At 53.5% G+C, this 24,545-nt stretch overlaps 1 protein-coding gene across 2 annotated transcripts in view; it reads left to right on the top strand.

The window, feature by feature from the left end:
* Window positions 1–24,545, top strand: part of selenou1a (selenoprotein U 1a) — a 129,136-nt gene that overhangs the window by 24,929 nt on the left and 79,662 nt on the right. For both annotated transcript variants that reach the window (XM_068052380.1, XM_068052381.1), the window contains exon 3: window positions 14,374–14,465. In XM_068052380.1, the coding sequence (XP_067908481.1) occupies window positions 14,374–14,465 (92 nt within the window). The remainder of the gene's footprint in view (window positions 1–14,373; window positions 14,466–24,545) is intronic.

Genomic DNA, 24,545 nt, shown 5'->3' with positions numbered 1-24,545 from the left:
GGTAGGTGTCTGTACCTGGAGGGATAACCCTGACCCGGGTAGGTGTCTGCACCTGGAGGGAGCAGCCCGACCAGGGTAGGTGTCATACCTGGAGGGAGAACCCTGACCCGGGTAGGTGTCTACGCCTGGAGGGAGAACCCTGACCCGGGTAGGTGTCTGTACATGGAGGGAGCAGCCTGACCCGGGTAGGTGTCTGTACCTGGAGGGAGAACCCTGACCCGGGTAGGTGTCTGTACATGGAGGGAGAACCCTCACCCGGGTAGGTGTCTGTACCTGGAGGGAGCAGCCCGACCCGGGTAGGTGTCTGTACCTGGAGGGAGCAGCCCGACCCGGGTAGGTGTCTGTACCTGGAGGGAGCAGCCTGACCCGGGCAGGTGTCTGTACCTGGAGGGAGAACCCTGATCCGGGTAGGTGACTGTACCTGGAGGGGGCAGCCTGACCCGGGTAGGTGTCTGTACCTGGAGGGGGCAACCCGACCCGGGTAGGTGTCTGTACCTGGAGGGAGCAGCCTGACCCGGTTAGGTGTCTGTACCTGGAGGGAGCAGCCTGACCCGGGGAGGTGTCTGTACCTGGAGGGAGCAGCCTGACCCGGGTAGGTGTCTGCACCTGGAGGAATTACCCTGACCTGGGTAGGTGTCAGTACCTGGAGGGAGAACCCTGACCCGGGTAGGTGTCTGCACCTGGAGGGAGAACCCTTACCCGGGTAGGTGTCTGCACCTGGAGGGAGAACCCTGACCCTGGTAGGTGTCTGTACCTGGAGGGAGCAGCCCGACCAGGGTAGGTGTCAGTACCTGGAGGGAGAACCCTGACCCGGGTAGGTGTCTGTACCTGGAGGGAGAACCCTGACCCGGGTAGGTGTCTGTACATGGAGGGAGAACCCTGACCCGGGTAGGTATCTGTACATGGAGGGAGAACCCTGACCCGGGTAGGTGTCTGTACCTGGAGGGAGAACCCTGACCTGGGTAGGTGTCTGTACATGGAGGGAGCAGCCTGACCCGGGTAGGTGTCTGTACCTGGAGGGAGAACCCTGACCCAGGTAGGTGTCTGTACATGGAGGGAGAACCCTGACCCGGGTAGGTGTCTGTACCTGGAGGGAGAACCCTGACCCGGGTAGGTGTCTGTACCTGGAGGGAGAACCCTGACCCGGGTAGGTGTCTGTACCTGGAGGGAGAACCCTGACCTGGGTAGGTGTCTGTACATGGAGGGAGCAGCCTGACCCGGGTAGGTGTCTGTACCTGGAGGGAGAACCCTGACCTGGGTAGGTGTCTGTACATGGAGGGAGCAGCCTGACCCGGGTAGGTGTCTGTACCTGGAGGGAGCAGCCAGACCTGGGTAGGTGTCTGTACATGGAGGGAGATCCCTGACCCGGGTCGGTGTCTGTACCTGGTGGGAGCAACCTGACCCGGGTCGGTGTCTGTACCTGGAGGGAGAACCCTGACCGGGGTAGGTGTCTGTACCTGGAGGGAGCAGCCCAACCCGGGTAGGTGTCTGTACCTGGAGGGAGAACCCTGACCCGGGTAGGTGTCTGTACCTGGAGCGAGCAGCCGGACCCGGGCAGGTGTCTGTACCTGGAGGGAGCAGCCTGACCCGGGCAGGTGTCTGTACCTGGAGGGGGCAGCCCGACCCGGGCAGGTGTCTGTACCTGGAGGGAGCAGCCCGAACAGGGTATGTGTCTGTACCTGGAGGGAGCAGCCTGTCCCGGGTAGGTGTCTGTACCTGGAGGGAGCAGCCTGACCCGGGTAGGTGTCTGTACCTGGAGGGTGTAGCCTGACCCGGGTTGGTGTCTGTACCTGGAGGGAGCAGCCTGACCCGGGCAGGTATCTGTACCTGGAGGGAGCAGCCCGACCCGGGTAGGTGTCTGTACCTGGAGGGAGAACCCTGACCCGGGTAGGTGTCTGTACCTGGAGGGGGCAGCCCGACCCGGGTAGGTGTCTGTACCTGGAGGGAGCAGCCTGACCCGGGTAGGTGTCTGTACCTGGAGGGAGCAGCCTGACCCGGTTAGGTGTCTGTACCTGGAGGGATAACCCTGACCCGGGTAGGTGTCTGTACCTGGAGGGATAACTCTGACCCGGGTAGGTGTCTGCACCTGGAGGGAGCAGCCTGACCCGGGTATGTGTCTGTACCTGGAGGGAGCAGCCTGACCTGGGTAGGTGTCTGTACCTGGAGGGAGCAGCCTGACCCGGGTAGGTGTCTGTACCTGGAGGGAGATCCCTGACCCGGGTAGGTGCCTACGCCTGGAGGGAGCAGCCTGACCCGGGTAGGTGTCAGTACCTGGAGGGAGAACCCTGACCCTGGTAGGTGTCTGTACCTGGAGGGAGCAGCCCGACCAGGGTAGGTGTCAGTACCTGGAGGGAGAACCCTGACCCGGGTTGGTGTCTGTACCTGGAGTCATAACCCTGACCCGGGTAGGTGTCTGCACCTGGAGGGATAACCCTGACCTGGGTAGGTGTCAGTACCTGGAGGGAGAACCCTGACCCGGGTAGGTGTCTGCACCTGGAGGGATAACCCTGACCTGGGTAGGTGTCTGTACCTGGAGGGAGATCCCTGACCCGGGAAGGTGTCTGTACCTGGAGGGAGCAACCTGACCCGGGTAGGTGTCTGTACCTGGAGGGAGCTGCCCGACCCGGGTAGGTGTCTGTACCTGGAGGGAGCTGCCCGACCGGGTAGGTGTCTGTACCTGGAGGGAGCAGCACGACCCGGGTAGGTGCCTGTACCTGGAGGGAGCAGTCCAACCAGGGTATGTGTCTGTACCTGGAGGGAGCAGCCCGACCTGGGTAGGTGTCTGTACCTGGAGGGAGCAGCCCGTCCAGGGTAGGTTTCTGTACCTGGAAGGAGCAGCCCGACCCGGGTAGGTGTCTGTACTTGGAGGGAGAACCCTGACCCGGGTAGGTGTCTGTACCTGGAGGGAGCAGCCCGACCCGTGTAGGTGTCTGTACCTGGAGGGAGATCCCTGACCCGGGTAGGTGCCTACGCCTGGAGGGAGCAGCCTGACCCGGGTAGGTGTCAGTACCTGGAGGGAGAACCCTGACCCGGGTAGGTGTCTGTACCTGGAGGGAGCAGCCCAATAAGGGTAGGGGTCTGCACCTGGAGTGATAACCCTGACCTGGGTAGGTGTCAGTACCTGGAGGGAGAACCCTGACCCGGGTTGGTGTCTGTACCTGGAGTCATAACCCTGACCCGGGTAGGTGTCTGCACCTGGAGGGATAACCCTGACCTGGGTAGGTGTCAGTACCTGGAGGGAGAACCCTGACCCGGGTAGGTGTCTGCACCTGGAGGGATAACCCTGACCCGGGTAGGTGTCTGTACCTGGAGGGAGATCCCTGACCCGGGAAGGTGTCTGTACCTGGAGGGAGCAACCTGACCCGGGTAGGTGTCTGTACCTGGAGGGAGCTGCCCGACCCGGGTAGGTGTCTGTACCTGGAGGGAGCTGCCCGACCGGGTAGGTGTCTGTACCTGGAGGGAGCAGCACGACCCGGGTAGGTGCCTGTACCTGGAGGGAGCAGTCCAACCAGGGTATGTGTCTGTACCTGGAGGGAGCAGCCCGACCTGGGTAGGTGTCTGTACCTGGAGGGAGCAGCCCGTCCAGGGTAGGTTTCTGTACCTGGAAGGAGCAGCCCGACCCGGGTAGGTGTCTGTACTTGGAGGGAGAACCCTGACCCGGGTAGGTGTCTGTACCTGGAGGGAGCAGCCCGACCCGTGTAGGTGTCTGTACCTTGAGGGAGCAGCCCGTCCAGGGTAGGTGTCTGTACCTGGAGGGATAACCCTGACCCGGGTAGGTGTCTGTACCTGGAGGGAGCAGCCTGACCCGGGTAGGTGTCTGTACCTGGAGGGATAACCCTGACCCGGGTAGGTGTCTGCACCTGGAGGGAGCAGCCCGACCCGGGTAGGTGTTTGCAGCTGGTGGGAGAACCCTGACCCGGGTAGGTGTCTGTACCTGGAGGGATAACCCTGACCCGGGTATGTGTCTGTACTTGGAGGGAGAACCCTGACCCGAGTAGGTGTCTGTACCTGGAGGGAGCAGCCCGACCCGGGTCGGTGTCTGTACCTGGAGGGAGCAGCCTGACCCGGGTCGGTGTCTGTACCTGGAGGGAGCAGCCTGACCCGGGTCGGTGTCTGTACCTGGAGGGAGCAGCCCGACCCGGGTAGGTGTCTGTACCTGGAGGGATAACCCTGACCCGGGTAGGTGTCTGTACCTGGAGGGAGAACCCTGACCCGGGTAGGTGTCTGCACCTGGAGGGAGAACCCTGACCCGGGTAGGTGTCTGCACCTGGAGGGAGAACCCTGACCCGGGTAGGTGTCTGCACCTGGAGGGAGAACCCTGACCCGGGTAGGTGTCTGTACCTGGAGGGAGAACCGTGACCCGGGTTGGTGTCTGTACCTGGAGGGAGAACCCTGACCCGGGTAGGTGTCTGTACCTGGAGGGAGAACACTGACCGGGTAGGTGTATGTACCTGGAGGGAGCAGCCCGACCCGGCTAGTTGTCTGTACCTGGAGGGAGCAGCCCGACCCGGGTAGGTTTCTGTACCTGGAGGGAGCAGTCCGACCTGGGTAGGTGTCTGTACCTGGAGGGAGCAGCCTGACCAGGGTAGGTTTCTGTACATGTAGGGAGCAGCCCGACCAGGGTTGGTGTCTGTACCTGGAGGGAGTAGCCTGACCAGGGTAGGTTTCTGTACCTGGAGGGAGCAGCCTGACCCGGGTAGGTGTCTGTACCTGGAGGGTGCAGCCTGATTCGGGTAGGTGTCTGTACCTGGAGGGATAACCCTGACCCGGGTAGGTGTCTGTACCTGGAGGGGGCAGCCTGACCCGGGTAGGTGTCTGTACCTGGAGGGAGCAGCCCGATCCGGGTAGGTGTCTGTACCTGGAGGGAGCAGCCCGACCAGGGTAGGTGTCTGTACCTGGAGGGATAACCCTGACCCGGGTAGGTGTCTGTACCTGGAGGGAGCAGCCCGACCCGGGTAGGTGTCTACCTGGAGGGAGCAGCCCGACCAGGGTAAGTGTCTGCACCTGGAGGGAGAACCCTGACCCGGATAGTTGTCTGTACCTGGAGGAAGCAGCCTGACCCGGGTAGGTGTCTGTACCTGGAGGGAGCAGCCCGACCCGGGTAGGTGTCTGCACCTGGAGGGAGAAGCCTGACCCAGGTAGTTGTCTGCACCTGGAGGGAGAACCCTGACCCGGGTAGGTGTCTGTACCTGGAGGGAGAACCGTGACCCGGGTTGGTGTCTGTACCTGGAGGGAGAACCCTGACCCGGGTAGGTGTCTGTACCTGGAGGGAGAACACTGACCGGGTAGGTGTATGTACCTGGAGGGAGCAGCCCGACCCGGCTAGTTGTCTGTACCTGGAGGGAGCAGCCCGACCCGGGTAGGTTTCTGTACCTGGAGGGAGCAGTCCGACCTGGGTAGGTGTCTGTACCTGGAGGGAGCAGCCTGACCAGGGTAGGTTTCTGTACATGTAGGGAGCAGCCCGACCAGGGTTGGTGTCTGTACCTGGAGGGAGTAGCCTGACCAGGGTAGGTTTCTGTACCTGGAGGGAGCAGCCTGACCCGGGTAGGTGTCTGTACCTGGAGGGTGCAGCCTGATTCGGGTAGGTGTCTGTACCTGGAGGGATAACCCTGACCCGGGTAGGTGTCTGTACCTGGAGGGGGCTACCCGATCCGGGTAGGTGTCTGTACCTGGAGGGAGCAGCCCGATCCGGGTAGGTGTCTGTACCTGGAGGGAGCAGCCCGACCAGGGTAGGTGTCTGTACCTGGAGGGATAACCCTGACCCGGGTAGGTGTCTGTACCTGGAGGGAGCAGCCCGACCCGGGTAGGTGTCTACCTGGAGGGAGCAGCCCGACCAGGGTAAGTGTCTGCACCTGGAGGGAGAACCCTGACCCGGATAGTTGTCTGTACCTGGAGGAAGCAGCCTGACCCGGGTAGGTGTCTGTACCTGGAGGGAGCAGCCCGACCCGGGTAGGTGTCTGCACCTGGAGGGAGAAGCCTGACCCAGGTAGTTGTCTGCACCTGGAGGGAGAACCCTGACCCGGGTAGGTGTCTGTACCTGGAGGGAGAACCCTGACCCGGGTAGATGTCTGTACCTGGAGGGAGAACCCTGACCCGGGTAGGTGTCTGCACCTGGAGGGAGAACCCTGACCCGGTTAGGTGTCTGTACCTGGAGGGAGAACCCTGACCCGGTTAGGTGTCTGTACCTGGAGGGAGCAGCCCGACCAGGGTAGGTGTCTGTACCTGGAGGGATAACCCTGACCCGGGTAGGTGTCTGTACCTCGAGGGAGCAGCCCGACCCGGGTAGGTGTCTACCTGGAGGGAGCAGCCCGACCAGGGTAAGTGTCTGCACCTGGAGGGAGAACCCTGACCCGGATAGTTGTCTGTACCTGGAGGGAGCACCCTGACCCGGGTAGGTGTCTGTACCTGGAGGGAGCAGCCCGACCCGGGTAGGTGTCTGCACCTGGAGGGAGAACCCTGACCCGGGTAGGTGTCTGCACCTGGAGGGAGAACCCTGACCCGGGTAGGTGTCTGTACCTGGAGGGAGCTGCCCGACCCGGGTAGGTGTCTGTACCTGGAGGGAGCTGCCCGACCGGGTAGGTGTCTGTACCTGGAGGGAGCAGCACGACCCGGGTAGGTGCCTGTACCTGGAGGGAGCAGTCCAACCAGGGTATGTGTCTGTACCTGGAGGGAGCAGCCCGACCTGGGTAGGTGTCTGTACCTGGAGGGAGCAGCCCGTCCAGGGTAGGTTTCTGTACCTGGAAGGAGCAGCCCGACCCGGGTAGGTGTCTGTACTTGGAGGGAGAACCCTGACCCGGGTAGGTGTCTGTACCTGGAGGGAGCAGCCCGACCCGTGTAGGTGTCTGTACCTGGAGGGAGCAGCCCGTCCAGGGTAGGTGTCTGTACCTGGAGGGATAACCCTGACCCGGGTAGGTGTCTGTACCTGGAGGGAGCAGCCTGACCCGGGTAGGTGTCTGTACCTGGAGGGATAACCCTGACCCGGGTAGGTGTCTGCACCTGGAGGGAGCAGCCCGACCCGGGTAGGTGTTTGCAGCTGGTGGGAGAACCCTGACCCGGGTAGGTGTCTGTACCTGGAGGGATAACCCTGACCCGGGTATGTGTCTGTACTTGGAGGGAGAACCCTGACCCGAGTAGGTGTCTGTACCTGGAGGGAGCAGCCCGACCCGGGTCGGTGTCTGTACCTGGAGGGAGCAGCCTGACCCGGGTCGGTGTCTGTACCTGGAGGGAGCAGCCTGACCCGGGTAGGTGTCTGTACCTGGAGGGATAACCCTGACCCGGGTAGGTGTCTGTACCTGGAGGGAGAACCCTGACCCGGGTAGGTGTCTGCACCTGGAGGGAGAACCCTGACCCGGGTAGGTGTCTGCACCTGGAGGGAGAACCCTGACCCGGGTAGGTGTCTGCACCTGGAGGGAGAACCCTGACCCGGGTAGGTGTCTGTACCTGGAGGGAGAACCGTGACCCGGGTTGGTGTCTGTACCTGGAGGGAGAACCCTGACCCGGGTAGGTGTCTGTACCTGGAGGGAGAACACTGACCGGGTAGGTGTATGTACCTGGAGGGAGCAGCCCGACCCGGCTAGTTGTCTGTACCTGGAGGGAGCAGCCCGACCCGGGTAGGTTTCTGTACCTGGAGGGAGCAGTCCGACCTGGGTAGGTGTCTGTACCTGGAGGGAGCAGCCTGACCAGGGTAGGTTTCTGTACATGTAGGGAGCAGCCCGACCAGGGTTGGTGTCTGTACCTGGAGGGAGTAGCCTGACCAGGGTAGGTTTCTGTACCTGGAGGGAGCAGCCTGACCCGGGTAGGTGTCTGTACCTGGAGGGTGCAGCCTGATTCGGGTAGGTGTCTGTACCTGGAGGGATAACCCTGACCCGGGTAGGTGTCTGTACCTGGAGGGGGCAGCCTGACCCGGGTAGGTGTCTGTACCTGGAGGGAGCAGCCCGATCCGGGTAGGTGTCTGTACCTGGAGGGAGCAGCCCGACCAGGGTAGGTGTCTGTACCTGGAGGGATAACCCTGACCCGGGTAGGTGTCTGTACCTGGAGGGAGCAGCCCGACCCGGGTAGGTGTCTACCTGGAGGGAGCAGCCCGACCAGGGTAAGTGTCTGCACCTGGAGGGAGAACCCTGACCCGGATAGTTGTCTGTACCTGGAGGAAGCAGCCTGACCCGGGTAGGTGTCTGTACCTGGAGGGAGCAGCCCGACCCGGGTAGGTGTCTGCACCTGGAGGGAGAAGCCTGACCCAGGTAGTTGTCTGCACCTGGAGGGAGAACCCTGACCCGGGTAGGTGTCTGTACCTGGAGGGAGAACCGTGACCCGGGTTGGTGTCTGTACCTGGAGGGAGAACCCTGACCCGGGTAGGTGTCTGTACCTGGAGGGAGAACACTGACCGGGTAGGTGTATGTACCTGGAGGGAGCAGCCCGACCCGGCTAGTTGTCTGTACCTGGAGGGAGCAGCCCGACCCGGGTAGGTTTCTGTACCTGGAGGGAGCAGTCCGACCTGGGTAGGTGTCTGTACCTGGAGGGAGCAGCCTGACCAGGGTAGGTTTCTGTACATGTAGGGAGCAGCCCGACCAGGGTTGGTGTCTGTACCTGGAGGGAGTAGCCTGACCAGGGTAGGTTTCTGTACCTGGAGGGAGCAGCCTGACCCGGGTAGGTGTCTGTACCTGGAGGGTGCAGCCTGATTCGGGTAGGTGTCTGTACCTGGAGGGATAACCCTGACCCGGGTAGGTGTCTCTGTACCTGGAGGGGGCAGCCTGACCCGGGTAGGTGTCTGTACCTGGAGGGAGCAGCCCGATCCGGGTAGGTGTCTGTACCTGGAGGGAGCAGCCCGACCAGGGTAGGTGTCTGTACCTGGAGGGATAACCCTGACCCGGGTAGGTGTCTGTACCTGGAGGGAGCAGCCCGACCCGGGTAGATGTCTACCTGGAGGGAGAACCCTGACCCGGGTAGATGTCTGTACCTGGAGGGAGAACCCTGACCCGGGTAGGTGTCTGCACCTGGAGGGAGAACCCTGACCCGGTTAGGTGTCTGTACCTGGAGGGAGAACCCTGACCCGGTTAGGTGTCTGTACCTGGAGGGAGCAGCCCGACCAGGGTAGGTTTCTGTACCTGGAGGGAGCAGTCCGACCTGGGTAGGTGTCTGTACCTGGAGGGAGCAGCCTGACCAGGGTAGGTTTCTGTACATGTAGGGAGCAGCCCGACCAGGGTTGGTGTCTGTACCTGGAGGGAGTAGCCTGACCAGGGTAGGTTTCTGTACCTGGTGGGAGCAGCCCGACCAGGGTAGGTGTCTGTACCTGGAGGGAGCAGCCCGACCTGGGTAGGTGTCTGTACCTGGAGGGAGCAGCCTGACCCGGGTAGGTGTCTGTACCTGGAGGGTGCAGCCTGACCCGGGTAGGTGTCTGTACCTGGAGGGAGCAGCCTGATTCGGGTAGGTGTCTGTACCTGGAGGGATAACCCTGACCCGGGTAGGTGTCTGTACCTGGAGGGGGCAGCCTGACCCGGGTAGGTGTCTGTACCTGGAGGGAGCAGCCCGATCCGGGTAGGTGTCTGTACCTGGAGGGAGCAGCCCGACCAGGGTAGGTGTCTGTACCTGGAGGGATAACCCTGACCCGGGTAGGTGTCTGTACCTGGAGGGAGCAGCCCGACCCGGGTAGGTGTCTACCTGGAGGGAGCAGCCCGACCAGGGTAAGTGTCTGCACCTGGAGGGAGAACCCTGACCCGGATAGTTGTCTGTACCTGGAGGGAGCAGCCTGACCCGGGTAGGTGTCTGTACCTGGAGGGAGCAGCCCGATCCGGGTAGGTGTCTGCACCTGGAGGGAGAAGCCTGACCCAGGTAGGTGTCTGCACCTGGAGGGAGAACCCTGACCCGGGTAGGTGTCTGTACCTGGAGGGAGAACCCTGACCCGGGTAGGTGTCTGTACCTGGAGGGAGAACCCTGACCCGGGTAGGTGTCTGCACCTGGAGGGAGAACCCTGACCCGGGTAGGTGTCTGCACCTGGAGGGAGAACCCTGACCCGGTTAGGTGTCTGTACCTGGAGGGAGAACCCTGACCCGGTTAGGTGTCTGTACCTGGAGGGAGCAGCCCGACCAGGGTAGGTGTCTGTACCTGGAGGAATAACCCTGACCCGGGTAGGTTTCTGTACCTCGAGGGAGCAGCCCGACCCGGGTAGGTGTCTACCTGGAGGGAGCAGCCCGACCAGGGTAAGTGTCTGCACCTGGAGGGAGAACCCTGACCCGGATAGTTGTCTGTACCTGGAGGGAGCACCCTGACCCGGGTAGGTGTCTGTACCTGGAGGGAGCAGCCCGACCCGGGTAGGTGTCTGCACCTGGAGGGAGAAGCCTGACCCAGGTAGGTGTCTGTACCTGGAGGGAGAACCCTGACCCGGGTAGGTGTCTGTACCTGGAGGGAGAACCCTCACCCGGGTAGATGTCTGTACCTGGAGGGAGAACCCTGACCCGGGTAGGTGTCTGCACCTGGAGGGAGAACCCTGACCCGGTTAGGTGTCTGTACCTGGAGGGAGAACCCTGACCCGGTTAGGTGTCTGTACCTGGAGGGAGAACCCTGACCCGGGTAGGTGTCTGCACCTGGAGGGAGAACCCTGACCCGGGTAGGTGTCTGCACCTGGAGGGAGAACCCTGACCCGGGTAGGTGTCTGCACCTGGAGGGAGAACCCTGACCCGGGTAGGTGTCTGCACCTGGAGGGAGAACCCTGACCCGGGTAGGTGTCTGTACCTGGAGGGAGCAGCCCGACCCGGGTAGGTGTCTGTACCTGGAGGGAGAACCCTGACCCGGGTATGTGTCTGTACCTGGAGGGAGCACCCCGACCCGGGTAGCACAAGGTTCAGACATCATATCCTGTGATGATGCTTAAAGGCTCTCAATGGAATCTACCCAGCAGCAGCTTCTGTACCTAATACTACATCTCCGCCCAAGTCTCTGACTTCATTCTTCTGCTCTGTAATGCTGTGGGGTTCTCATGATTCTGCCATAGCGTGTTAGCCATGAAGGAATGGACCTTTTAGGTGGTGACACATTCCTCTTAAGGTAGCATTGTTCTTTCTCCTGAATCCATTCACCATGACCACCTTTTTTGCGAGGGTCCTCTCATTCCTCCTTGAATCCTCCATGGATGGCTTCTTGGGGGTGGAAGCGGTCTACATTGCCTACTATTTTCAAATGCTGGTCTATTAGCTTGCTCTACTTTAATGGGTTTTCCATCCAAATGCTTCCCATTAATATCCTGGGCTGCATCCCTCGCATCTGGGCTTTTGAAGGTAACAAAAGCAAAACCCCTTGACTTATTTGTTTCACAAACTTTCATCAGCAGGACATCTACTATTCTTTCATACTTGCCACTGTTTCAAGTGCCTTTCCATTTGTTTCAGTATTCAGACCACCAATGAAGTGTTTTCCAGGATGATATACTTCCACCCTGTGTAACATCTGTGTGGCTAAACAAGCTTTCTTACTGAGTACTGAACAGGCTTGGTTTCTAATAACATATAGGGTTTCTGGAATGGTGTTATTTCTGTGTGTTAAGGTTGTCTTTATTTCTCCCACAACCTTCAACTAAATCCCTCCTGGCCAGTATAATTTCTTGTTGGTTTTCCTCAGTCTTTCTTTCCTCAGTCAAGATGTTTGGTCAGCCAGGATAGAAACCGTTGTTCCTGTATCTAATTTGAAATTGGTTTTATTTTCTTCCACTAAGATCTCTGCTTTCCAGCAATGTTTGTTTTTCCCTTGCACTTCTTCTATGAAAGGAGTATTAATTGTTTGTCCCTCATTTATTTCCTCTGTCTTTTTCCAGTCTGCTGTGTTTGCTTTCTGTAGTGACAGACCTGCTGAAAGTACCCCCTTCTCTTGACCAGAAACACTCCGCTTTCTGATCTGGGCAATTTTCCTGCTAGTGCTATTCTTGGCCTCACTTACTGCAATTGTCGCGCTGCCTGTAGGTGTCTTTCCCGCCTCTCAGGTTTTCTGGCGCCGTTACTCTTTGTCTTCTCAACCGACCCAACTGTTTCCAGAATTTTAAAGGCTGGACACCCCCAGTCCCCCCAAACTAGTAGTTAATTACACTTTCGCACTTCTGTCTGCTTGCTCAATAAAATGGCTTTTTTCAAAGTCAAATCCTGTTTCAACTGAAACTGGTTTAACAGCGCTTCATCTATAACCTATTAAACTATAACCTACTATTCTGTCCCGAGTTAGTTCCTTTCGCAGACTCCCATAGTCGCAATCCTTGGCTACTTTATACAGGTCGTTAATAAATGCATCAACACTTCCACCAACATTTTGGGTACGCCTGTTAAACTTAGCCCTTTTCACGAATACATTCTTCCTGACCTGAAAGTATCCCTCCAATGCTTTAATCACTTCACCGTATGGGGTTTCTTTTTCATCGATTTCCCCAGGGTAGACAGAATGTCAGCCGCACTGTCTCCCATGACGTAAAGCAAAACACTGACCTGTTCTCTGTCTGGTTGTGCCATTAAACCCAATGCAGAACAGTACCTGTCGAAGCTGAATCCATCTCAGCCACACTTCGGCCTGGTTGGTTCCTGCCGCTCGCTTGAAGCTCTCTGGTAACGGTATCAACTTTTCTCTGTTTCCTTGATGTATTCTATGCTGCAAAAGTCATTTTGACCACTGCCACCATATGTCAGTGTGCTATTAGTATAAAATGAGGATAGTAGACTTTGGGTCAAAGGAACAGGAGTTTATTTATGGGATCTTCTCTCTAAAGTATCTACATGAACACTGAGTAGCATGAGGTTCAGATTCGTGACATCACATCTTGTAATGATACATTATCTACCTAGCAACAGCTTATGTACAATATACTAGATTTTGAACAATAGGAGAGTGCAGGGTTATGGAACAAGTGGCAATGTGGAGTTGAGGCCAAAATCAGATCAGCAATGATTTTCATGAATGGCAGAGCAGGTTCAAGGGGGCCAAATGGCCAACTCCTGCTTCTATTTCCCATGCTCTATGCTTATGCTCTTTTGCATTTTGGTCCTCTTTCTAATCAGATCAAAAATTTCTAAGAGCTCAGTGACTCTTTATAAAGTTTAACAACTTTCTCACAACAGTTGTTACACTGTAATTTCTGGATGTATCTTTTCTACCTTTCTTAAGGAATGCAGTTACATTTGTAATTTTCCAATATAAAGGAAAAATTTCTGAATCAAGACCCTGGGAAATTTTTCAGTCTTTATGCTATTAATTTTTCTACAACAGTTTTCTTGCTTATGTTAACTTGAGTGTTCCAGTCTTTGATTATTAGTTTCCCTGGAATGTCAGTTGTATTCTCCTCTTCCTCTACTGTGAAGATTGACAGAAAGTCATTATCCAACAAGTCAGCTGTTCCCTTATTTTCATTTCCAATGCTACCCACATCTGTTTTTAAATGGCTGATGTTGCCTTCGACTTTTTCTCATATAATTGTAAAAATGTTTTATGTTAATCTTGAGATACCTCGCAGGTTTCTTTGCAGATATCCTTTTTGCAACTTTTTTTGTCATCCCTTGCTGTTCTTTATATCTCTCCCAGTCCCCTGGATCAACACTATTCTTTGTAATTTTGTGTGTTCCTTCCTTTAGTTTTATGTTATCTCTCAGTTTCTGTGTTGACCCTGGTTGTTCTGTTTGGTAAGTAATACGGGCATTTTTGGTCCTGAATTGGGCTAAATTCTTTTTGAAAACCTCCCACCATTCATCTGTATCTTTATGCAATAAGAGTTTTGACCAGTTTGCTGTCATCAGCCTCTGTCTCAGCATGTCGCCTTACCAAAATCTAGGATTGTTAGACCAGTTAGTCTAATGTCAGTTAAACCAGGTAACTGTGGACCAGTTAGTGTAAAGTCAGTTCTGGGCAAACTCTTCGAATGCATAATTGGAGCTCAAATGAATGAGTATTTAGATTAGATTAGATTAGAGATACAGCACTGAAACAGGCCCTTCGGCCCACCGAGTCTGTGCCGAACATCAACCACCCATTTATACTAATCCTACACTAATCCCATATTCCTACCAAACATCCCCACCTGTTCCTATATTTCCCTACCACCTACCTATACTAGTGACAATTTATAATGGCCAATTTACCTATCAACCTGCAAGTCTTTTGGCTTGTGGGAGGAAACCGGAGCACCCGGAGAAAACCCATGCAGACACAGGGAGAACTTGCAAACTCCACACAGGCAGTACCAGGAATCGAAACCGGGTCCCTGGAGCTGTGAGGCTGCGGTGCTAACCACTGTGCCGCCCTAAGTAATTAGTAATTTAGTAATGTCCAGGTTACTGTATTCACCACCCACCTTCCCTTCTACTCACTGTTCAATAATTTAAATTGATTTCATCTCACTTTATGTTTTTCTAGAGGAAAGGACATTTAAGGCAGAAGAATTGTGGCGCAAGAGTGGAGCAGTGATCATGGTGGTGAGGAGACCAGGATGATTCTTGTGTCGAGAGGTACTGCAACAAGAGTTTGTTTTGTAGGACAGTTAGTGCTGAATATCATCTAATTCTCAAGTATGGTTGCTTCATTCTCCAAGCAGACTTGTTTCTGGGAGAACCCCTTCTCTCTGATAACGCTCCTGGGACACTTTTCCATGTTAAGGGTGCTATATAAATGAAAGTTGTAGTAGGGCTGGAGGAGATTACAGAGATAGAGAGGAGCAAGGTTACAGAGGGATTTGAAAACAAGGATGAGAATTTTAAAATCAAGGCGTCATGTGACCGGGAGCCAATGTAGATCAATGAGCACAGGGCTGATGGGTGAATGGAAGTTGACACAAGTTAGGATATAGGCAGCAGAGTTCGAGATGAGCTCAGGTTTATGAGGGTGGAAGATGGAAGTTGGGAGGCTGGTCAGGAGAGCATTTTATAATCAAATCTAGATGTAAGAAAGGTATGGGTGAAGGCTCAGCAGCAGAGACGGAATCAGGCCATGTCACTGAGGAACCAAGCGATTTTGGTGATGGATTTGTGCGGTCAGAAGCCCATCTCAGGGTTAACTATGGTGCCAAGGTTGCAAACAGTCTCGTTTAGTCCCAGTCAGTTGCCAGGGAGAGGGATGGAATCAGTAATTTGCAACTGGCACCGAAGACTTTGCAATATTTAATTGGAGGGTATTTCTGCTCATCCAGTACTAGATGTCAGATAAGCAGTCTGATAATTTAGCAACAGTGGAAGAGTTGAGAGAGGTGGTGGTGAGGTAGAGCTGAGTCGGCTGCACACACATGAAAACTAACGCTGTGCTTTTAGATGATGTCACGACATGATTGCAGCACGTAGCTGAGGGAGTGGATAGATCCTTGGGGGACAGCAGAGGTAACGGGGTGTATCGACACCCCCAAGGACTGCAACGGTTCAAGTAGGCAGCTCACCAACACTTTCACAAGGGCAATTGCGGATGGACAATAAATGCTGGTCTAGCCAGCAATGTCCAGCTCAATGGAGGTAAGGTTGCACATGAGTTCTGCTGCAGGGGACTCACAAGGACTTCAATGTGGCAGTGTGCAGAAAAAGGTTGATGAATATTCACAATGAAATACTTGTGCATTAGCGGGTCTGCCAGAAAGCCTGCAATCAATGTCAAGCAGTATGGAGATGTCTGGCCCCTAACTTGGCACAAAACTTTGCACACAGCTTGGAGCCCATTCATTCCAGCGTTGAAGTAGTGGCCAACTCCATGATGGCACTTGCAGAGCTGACCATCATGCAATGTCTGATGGACGATGTGTCAGCTTCCATTGCAGCATAAGCAGAACACACCCAAATGTTTGCATTGGAAGCTCAGACTGAGGTCATGAAGTCTTTGCTTGTTGCCATGCAGGCTCAGACTGCTGCCGTCATGTCTGCTCATACCAGTGCTCAAAGGGACTTTTAGTCCATAGAATCATAAAATCATCAACATTTACATCAGAGGCACACACCATTTGGCCCATCGTGTCTGTGCTGGTTGAAAAAGAGCTATCCAGCCTAATCCCACTTTCCAGTCTTAGTCCTAATCCCTGTCAGTTAGTGTTTCAAGTGCATATCCAATTGCTTTCGAAATGTTATGAGGGTTTCTTCGTCTACCACCCTCGGGGTGAAAAAAAGTGATTCCACAGCAGATTACTAAGATTGTTAAGGCGCAGCCCTGGGGGAGTGGCAGTGGCTCCGTGGAGCATGAGCCTGCTGTCCTCTCTCAGGATAACAGCAATTGTCCTGCCACCTCTGCCAGTGCCCCAGCCTGTCAGTCAACCAGCCCAGACTGCAGCAGCCCTTGCCAAGGTGGTGCAGACTGAAGCTGGGGTCTCAAGGCCCAGAGCTGCTTGATGGCGTCCTGCAAGTTCATCTGCAGTTTATACTATTGAAGGTTATCAGTCTTCCACCAGCCAGGCTGTAGCCACTGGGTAGGATCACTAGGACAGGCAAAGGAATACAGAAGGCAGGCAGTAAAGGAATGCACAGGGGTGATTAGTTGACTTTTATATGGAATGTTGAATGGTTGTTGGATATAGTTTGGAATGATTTTTATTTCAGTATTGTGACCAAGAATTCGCTGCGATGGTTAGTGAGAGAGATGGTAAGGTGTGAGACTGTTGTACAATAGGGATTAAGGGTTGTGTTCATGGGAACTGTAGTCGAATGAGGCGATCACAGACAGTCTAGCTGGAACGGGGATGTGTTGGCTGCCTCCTCCCTCCCTCCTCCTCAGTTTCTCATCATATCCCTCTGAGCAGCAAGAGCTGTGCCCTCACGATGGCGGGTTATGCAGGTCGCACCAGATCATGAAGAACCTGGAGAGACACTCCAGCGAGGACTGGCAGGCCCCTTCAGTGCAGTCCAGGCAGCAGAACTGCTGCATGAACAGCCCTATGATCTGCTGTGTGAGATTTCACTGGCAACATGGCTCTGATTCTACACACGCCGACCACATGGTTGTGTTGTGCTGCAGAGTCATGAGCCAGGTATTACACAGAGCCCTTGTCACCCAGCGGCTACCATATGGTTTGGTGTGGTCGCTGAAAGACTGAGGGAACAGTGGACTGGTACAGAATGAAAGCAACATGACTGCTGCCGGTATAGCGGGCATTCACAGAATGACAGAATTGTTACAGCGCAGAAAGAGGCCATTTGGCCCATCGTGTCTGCACCGGCTCTCTGAAAGAGCAGTTCACCTAATGCCACTCCCCTGCCTTCTCCCCGTAGCCCTGCTAATTCCCTTTTGAATGCCTGGATTTGAACTGGCTTCCACCACACTCTCAGGCACTCTCACTCACCTGCATGATATGCTGAGTGTGATCACACAGCAACCACACACGTGTGGAACCCTTTGCAGTTGCAACACTTGGCGTTGCCCACAAAGCCAAATGTGCAGTCGATGGCACCCTGCAACCATGGAGAAGCCCACTGTCCTGGCAAAGTCATGTGCCGACTTCTCTTTCTCTCTGATTAAACACAATGTACTCTCCTCTCCTGGCATAAACAGTGTAGGTCACCTCCCTTCTGCGGCACTGAACTCACAAATTTGATTCAGTTTTTTGAGGAAGTGACGAAGATGATTAATGAAGGAAGGGCAGTGGATGTCATCTATATGGACTTCAGTAAAGCCTTTGACAAGGTCCCTCATGGCAGACTGGTACAAAAGGTGAAGTCACACGGGATCAGAGGTGAGCTGGCAAGACGGATACAGAACTGGCTCGGTCATAGAAGACAGAGGGTAACAGTGGATGGGTGCTTTTCTGAACGGAGGAATGTGACTAGTGGTGTTACGCAGGGATCAGTGCTGGGACCTTTGCTGTTTGTAGTATATATAAATGATTTGGAGGAAAATGTAGCTGGTCTAATTAGTAAGTTTGCGGATGACACAAAAGTTGGTGGAGTTGCGGATAGTGATGAGGATTGTCAGAGGATACAGCAGGATATAGATCGGTTGGAGACTTGGGCAGAGAAATGGCAGATGGAGTTTAATCCGGACAAATGTGAGGTAATGCCTTTTGGAAGGTCTAATGCAGGTGGGAGGTATACAGTAAATGGCAGAACCCTTAGGAGTATTGACAGGCAGAGGGATCTGGGCGTACAGGTCCACAGGTCACTGAAGGTGGCAACGCAGGTGGATAAGGTAGTCAAGAAGGCATACGGCATGCTTGCCTTCATCGGTCGGGGCATAGAGTATAAAAATTGGCAAGTCATGTTGCAGCTGTACAGAACCTTAGTTAGGCCGCACTTAGAATATTGCGTGCAATTCTGGTCGCCACACTACCAGAAGGATGTGGAGGCTTTGGAGAGGGTACAGAGGAGGTTTACCAGGATGTTGCCTGGTCTGGAGGGCATTAGCTATGAGGAAAGGTTGGATAAACTCGGATTGTTTTCACTGGAACGACGGAGGTGGAGGGGCGACATGATAGAGGTTTACAAAGTTATGAGCGGCATGGACAGAGTGGATAGTCAGAAGCTTTTTCCCAGGGTGGAAGAGTCAGTTACTAGGGGACATAGGTTTAAGGTGCGAGGGACAAAGTTTAGAGGGGATGTGCGAGGCAAGTTCTTTACACAGAGGGTGGTGAGTGCCTGGAACTTGCTGCCAGGAGAGGTGGTGGAAGCAGGTACGATAGCGACGTTTAAGAGACATCTTGACAAATACATGAATAGGAAGGGAATAGAGGGGTATGGGCCCCGGAAGTGCAGAAGGTTTTAGTTTAGGCAGGCATCAAGATCGGCGCAGGCTTGGAGGGCCGAATGGCCTGTTCCTGTGCTGTACTGTTCTTTGAACAGTGAACTGGGAGATGTTCCAGATGTCACCTGCTCTGGCCTGGAAGATCGCGACATAAAGAAATTTAGGCCACAATCTCTTTCACAGCCACTGGCAGTGCCATCCTTGCCCTGCTCCAAGTAGCAACAAGTACCTGATTTCTGTGAGCACCTCCTTCCAAGAGAATGCTTCCAGAAGATTCTGGGTGGACAAGATCTGCAAAGAGCCCTTTTCCCCCTTTGCCTTCTCCTCTGTGAGCAGCTTGTTCTATGATGCCTCTGCTCTACCTCCCTCTTATGCTGTGGGCAAAAGAGGGATAGTAACTATAGAACCCAGGACTGGAAGCAAGTGGTCTGACCACACCCTTGTGGTCCCAACCAAGACCTTCTCTACATGCGGTACCATACTCTGTAGATGCCAGCAACTATAAACAGCATTCAAAAAGTCATAGCACTTCTAGAAACTCAGACAGAGCCAGTAGTGATTTACCAGCTGAAAGTAGCTGACAGTCCTTTTGAATGACACTGGTGGGGGTCCTTCCTGCTGCTGAATGTATGTTCAGCTCTGTACGTTTAAGAGAGGGTGTTAGCTATAGTGGTGAGGTGGAAAATGGCAGCACGGGCATCAAATCAGTGTTACGCAACTGACGCCATGATTTGCCTACTCTGTACACTTCTGGTGCAGATTGCTAATGCCCATGTTTTTGCCCTCACCAAGATTGTGTTCAGTGGAGAAATACCAGCTTGCTTGGCCAGGATGCAATTTTTGGAGCAAAATGGCACACAATGCTAAAATTACAGATGCTATGGAGAAACATTTAATGGCCTTAGTGATTTCTGATCTTTGGGGTTGTGGCACTGCCCACATGCTGTCTGCCTGTTCTCAATGCACCAGTCAGACTATATGGGCAAGCCTCAGGAAGTGGGCCTTGGAGGCAAGTTACGATGGAATAGCCAAGGGGAACAATGAACTCTGTTAGCAGTGCTAACCACCCTGGAAACAGTACAGGCTGCTCCTGTACTCTCGAGTTCATTCACCCCAGAGGAAAGTAAGCACACTGACCGTATGATTAGGCTGAAAGCTGAAGTAACAGCAGCAAAATTGACCTATCAGCAGAAGCAGTTAGAAAACAATTGATTTGTCGCCAATACTTTAAAACTCTTCTAAAACAGTTAAAGTCCCAACACCATAGTTGTTTACTGCAGTGACTTGGAGAGTTTGAACTGTGAGCCTACTGCTGTGTTGCAGCACAGGCAGAAGGGAAGTGAGGAATGCAGAACACCAGTCAGTCACAGTCAATAGACAAATAGGGGCTGAAGACCCAGGTGCAGGCCCAGGCTGTTCAGTTCCACAAATACTCTGCTGACACTCAGGCTGGGAGCTCAGGCCTCTCCCTGGGCTGGGAGTTAGATGTCTGGCCCAGGAGCTGCTGGTTAGTTCACTGACTGAAACTGGGTACACTGGCTGATGATTGGGACCTGGGGAAAGTTGGTGGGGGGGAAAGGTTGCTCAGGCCTGGGAACAGTTCGGAGGAGGTGGGTGATCGGGGGTTGCTCAGGCCTGGGGACAGTTCGGAGGAGGTGGGTGATCGGGGGTTGCTCAGGCCTGGAGACAGTGGAAGGGCAAAGGGTTGTCATAGAGTCAGAGTCATTATGGCACAGAAGGAGGCCTTTCAGCCCATCGAGGCTATGCTGGCTCTCTGTAGAGAAATCCAATTAGTCCCATTCCCTCTCTCTAAACCCATAGCCCTGCAAGTTTATTTCCCTCAAAGGCATATCCAATTTCCTTTTGAAATCATTGATCGGTGGAGGTGAGGAGGTGGGGTAGTGGTCTTCTCACTGGACTAGTAACCTAGAGACCCAGGGTATTGCTCTGGGGATATGGGTTCGGATCCCACCATAGCAAAAGGTGGAATATGAATTCAGTTAAGAATTCTGGGATTAAAAGCTAGTCTATGATGTTCATGAAACCATTGTCGATTGTTGTAAAAACCTACCTGGTTCACTAATGTCCTTTAGGGAAGGAAATCTGCAGTCCTTATCTGGTCTGGCCTACATGTGATTCCAGACCCACAGCAATGTGGTTGACTATTAAATGCCCTCTGAAATGGCCTAGCAAGCCACTAAGTTGTATTGAACTGCTACAGAGTCAGTCAGGAATGAAACTGGATGGATCACCCGGTATCAACCTAGGCACCGAAACGATAACGGCATACCCAGCCCTGTCACCCTGCAAAGTCCTCCTTACTAATATCTGGGGGCTTGTGCCAAAGTTGGGAGAGCTGTCCCACAGACTAGTCAAGCAACAGCCTGAATTAGTGATACTCACGGAATCATACCTTACAATGTCCCAGACAGTGCCATCACCATCCCCGGGTACGTCCTGTCCCACTGGCAGGACAGCAGAGGTGGTGGCACAGTGGTATATAGTCAGGAGGGAGTTGCCCTGGGAGTCCTCAACATTGACTCCAGACCCCATGTAGTCTCATGACATCAGATCAAAAATGGGCAAGGAAACCTCCTACTGATTACCACCTACCGCCCTCTCTCAGCTGATGAGTCAATACTCCTCCATGTTGATCACCACTGTGCAAGGGCACAGAATGTACTCTGAGTGGGGGACTTCAATGTCCAATACCAAGAGTGGCTCAGTAGCACCACTACTGACTGAGCTGGCCGAGTCCTAAGGGCGATAGCTGCTAGACTGGGTCTGCGGCAGGTGGTGAGGGAACCAACAGGAGGGAAAAACATACTTGACCTCGTCCTCACCAATCTGGCTGTCGCAGATGCATCTGTCCATGACAGTATTGGTAGGAGTGACCACAGTCCTTGTAGAGACAGAGTCCCGTCTTCACATTGAGGATACCCTCCATCGTGCTGTGTGGCACTACCACCGTACTAAATGGGATAGATTTCGAACAGATCAGCAGCAGAATTGTACTCAACCACAATCTGTAACCTCATGGCCCGGCATATCCCCCACTCTACCATTATCATCAAGCCGGGGGATCAACCCTAGTTCAATGAAGAGTGCAGGAGGGCATGCCAGGAACAGCACCAGGCATACCTCAAAATGAGGTGTCAACCTGGTGAAGCTACAACCAGAACCACTTGCGTGCCAAACAGCGTAAGCAGCATGCGATAGTCAGAGCAAATCTAATCATCTCCCCTTGACATTCAATGGCATTACCATCGCTGAATCCCCCACTATCAACATCCTGGGGGTCACCATTGACCAGAAATTGAACTGGAGCAGCCACATAAATGCTGTGGCTACAAGAGCAGGTCAGAGGATAGGTATTCTGCCACGAGTAACTCACCTCCTGACTCCCCAATGGCTGCCCCCCATCTACAAGGCACAAGTCAGGAGTGTGATGGAATACTCTCCACTTGCCTGGATGGGTGCAGCTCCAACAACACTCAAGAAGCTCAACACCATCCAGGACAAAGCAACCCGCTTGATTGGCACCCCATCTACAAACATTCACTCCCTTCACCACCGAAACACAGTGGCAGCAGTGTGTACCATCTACAAGATGCACTGCTGCAACGCACAAAGGCTCCTTAGATAGCACCTTCCAAACCTGCGAACTCTACCAACTAGAAGGACAAGGGCAGCAAGTGCATGGGAACACCACCACCTGCAAGTTCCCCTCCAAGCTACACACCATCCTGCCTTGGAACTATATCGCCGTTCCTTCACTGTCGCTGGGTCAAAATCCTAGAACTCCCTTCCGAACAGCACTGTGGGTGTACCTACCTCACATGGACTGCAGCAGTTCAAGAAGGCAGCTCACCAGCACCTTCTCAAGGGCAATACATGCTGGCCTAGACAGCGATGCCCACATCCCACAAATGAATCGAGAAAAGAGAGCAGGAAGAGAAGACGTTGCAAGTGATTCTCTGACTTTGATTAGATAGATAAGAATGGACCCAGGTGAGAGCTGTCCCACCCCTTTGCTGGTAGGGTTGGAGTGAGGAAAGTTGGGGAAAGTAAGATGTGTATGCTTACACTATCTGCAGCTTCTAACTCTGGAGATTAGAGGATGAGGGGGGGAGTGGATCATGAGAACTACCTGAGCCATGTGTGCAATGGCACAGAGATAAACAGATTAGGCAGGTGAACATATGGCTGGAGGAGTGGTGTGGGAAAGAGGGCTTCCATTTCATGGGAGACTGGCAATATTGGGACAGGAAACAATTGCACAGTCGGGACAGGCTCCACCTGAACCGAGCTGGGCCTAGGGTCTTAGCAGAAAGGATAAATAGGGCAGTCAGAAGGACTTTAAATAGCTAGTCGGGGTAGGGATCAGGTCGTATAAATAGTTCAAAAACAAACTGAAGGGAGCAGAGCAACAGTCAGAAATTGTGCTTTAGTCAACACAGGGAAAAGAAAATTAAAAGTTGTAAACTAATTAAACCAGGAGAGAAAAATAGGAAACCTAAGAATAAAACATGAGAGCAGAAGGACATGTTAGGGTGTATGACTGAAATAAGCATTCTTTACACAAACGGACAGGGGGCAAGGAACAAACTGAATGAATTGCAAGTAAAAATTCAACTTGGAGGTTATGACAAAGTAGCTATTACCGAGACATGGCTGTAAGACTGCCAGGACTGGGAACTAAATATACCAGGTTATAATATCTGCAGGAAAGGTGAAGAAAACAGTAGGGAGGGAGGATTAGCCTTAACGATTAAGAATGAAATCACTTCAATGATGAGTGGATATAACAAGAGGTAAACAGGCAGTGGAGACTTTATGGAGTACTGGGAGCAGTTTTGGACACCACGCCTTAGGAGGGATTTATTGGCCATCTGGACTCCAAGGATTACATTACGAGGAGCGATTACACAAACTACGGTTGTATTCCCTGGAATTTCGAAGGGTAAGGGGCGATTTGATCAAATGTTTCAAGATAGTCAGAGAACTGATAGTTTCTCTCTATCAACCTTTTTCCTCTGGTTGGGAAATCTAGGACTAGTCTCAAAATTAGAGCAAGACCTATCAAGAGTGAAATGGGGAAACAATTCTACACACAAAGCCAGTAGAAGTTTGGAACTCTCTTCCACAAATGGCAGTTGATGCTAGATCAATTGTTTATTTTAAATCTGAAATTGATAGATTTGGATAGCAAAAATCTATTAAAGGAAATGGGGCAAAGGTGGGTACAGTTATAGGCCAGGGTGAAAGGTAGGGGAACCACAGTTAGGGTTCCTTGGATGACCAAAGACATAGAGAATACGATGAAACAATAAAGAGGGTGTATGATGTATGTCACGTTGATTTTTCAAGCGAGAACCAGGCCAAATATAGTAAGTTGAGAGGGGAAGTGAAGAGGAATTTACGACTGGCAAAGAGAGAAGATGAGAATAGAATCTAACATAAAACAGAGCCCGAAAATCTTCTACCAGCCTGTAAATAGTAAGCGGGTAGTAAGAGGCAGGGTAGGGCCTATTAGGGACAAAGAAGGTGATATATGCTTAGAGGCACAGGGCAAGGCTAGAATACTTATTGAGTACTTTGTATCGGTGTTTACTAAGGAAGAGGATGCGGACTAATTATAGTTAGAAGCGGAGATTGTAGAGGCAATGGATGAGGTGGAATGTTGATAGGAAGGAAGTACTGGAAAGGCTGGCTATGCTTAGAGTGGATAAATCACCCGGTTCTGATGGCTTGCATCCAAGGTTACGAAAGGAAGTATGGATGTAGATAGTGGAAGGGCTTGCCATAATCTTCCAATCTTTCCTAGATACAGGGGAAGTGCCAGTGGATTGGAAAGTAGCAAATATAACATCCTTATTCAAGAAAGG

Source organism: Heterodontus francisci, chromosome 20, assembly GCF_036365525.1.
Source record: "Heterodontus francisci isolate sHetFra1 chromosome 20, sHetFra1.hap1, whole genome shotgun sequence".
In the NCBI taxonomy this organism is placed as follows: domain Eukaryota; kingdom Metazoa; phylum Chordata; class Chondrichthyes; order Heterodontiformes; family Heterodontidae; genus Heterodontus; species Heterodontus francisci.
The sequence above is the reverse complement of the archived record's forward strand: the minus strand, read 5'-3'. Positions and strand labels throughout refer to the sequence as shown.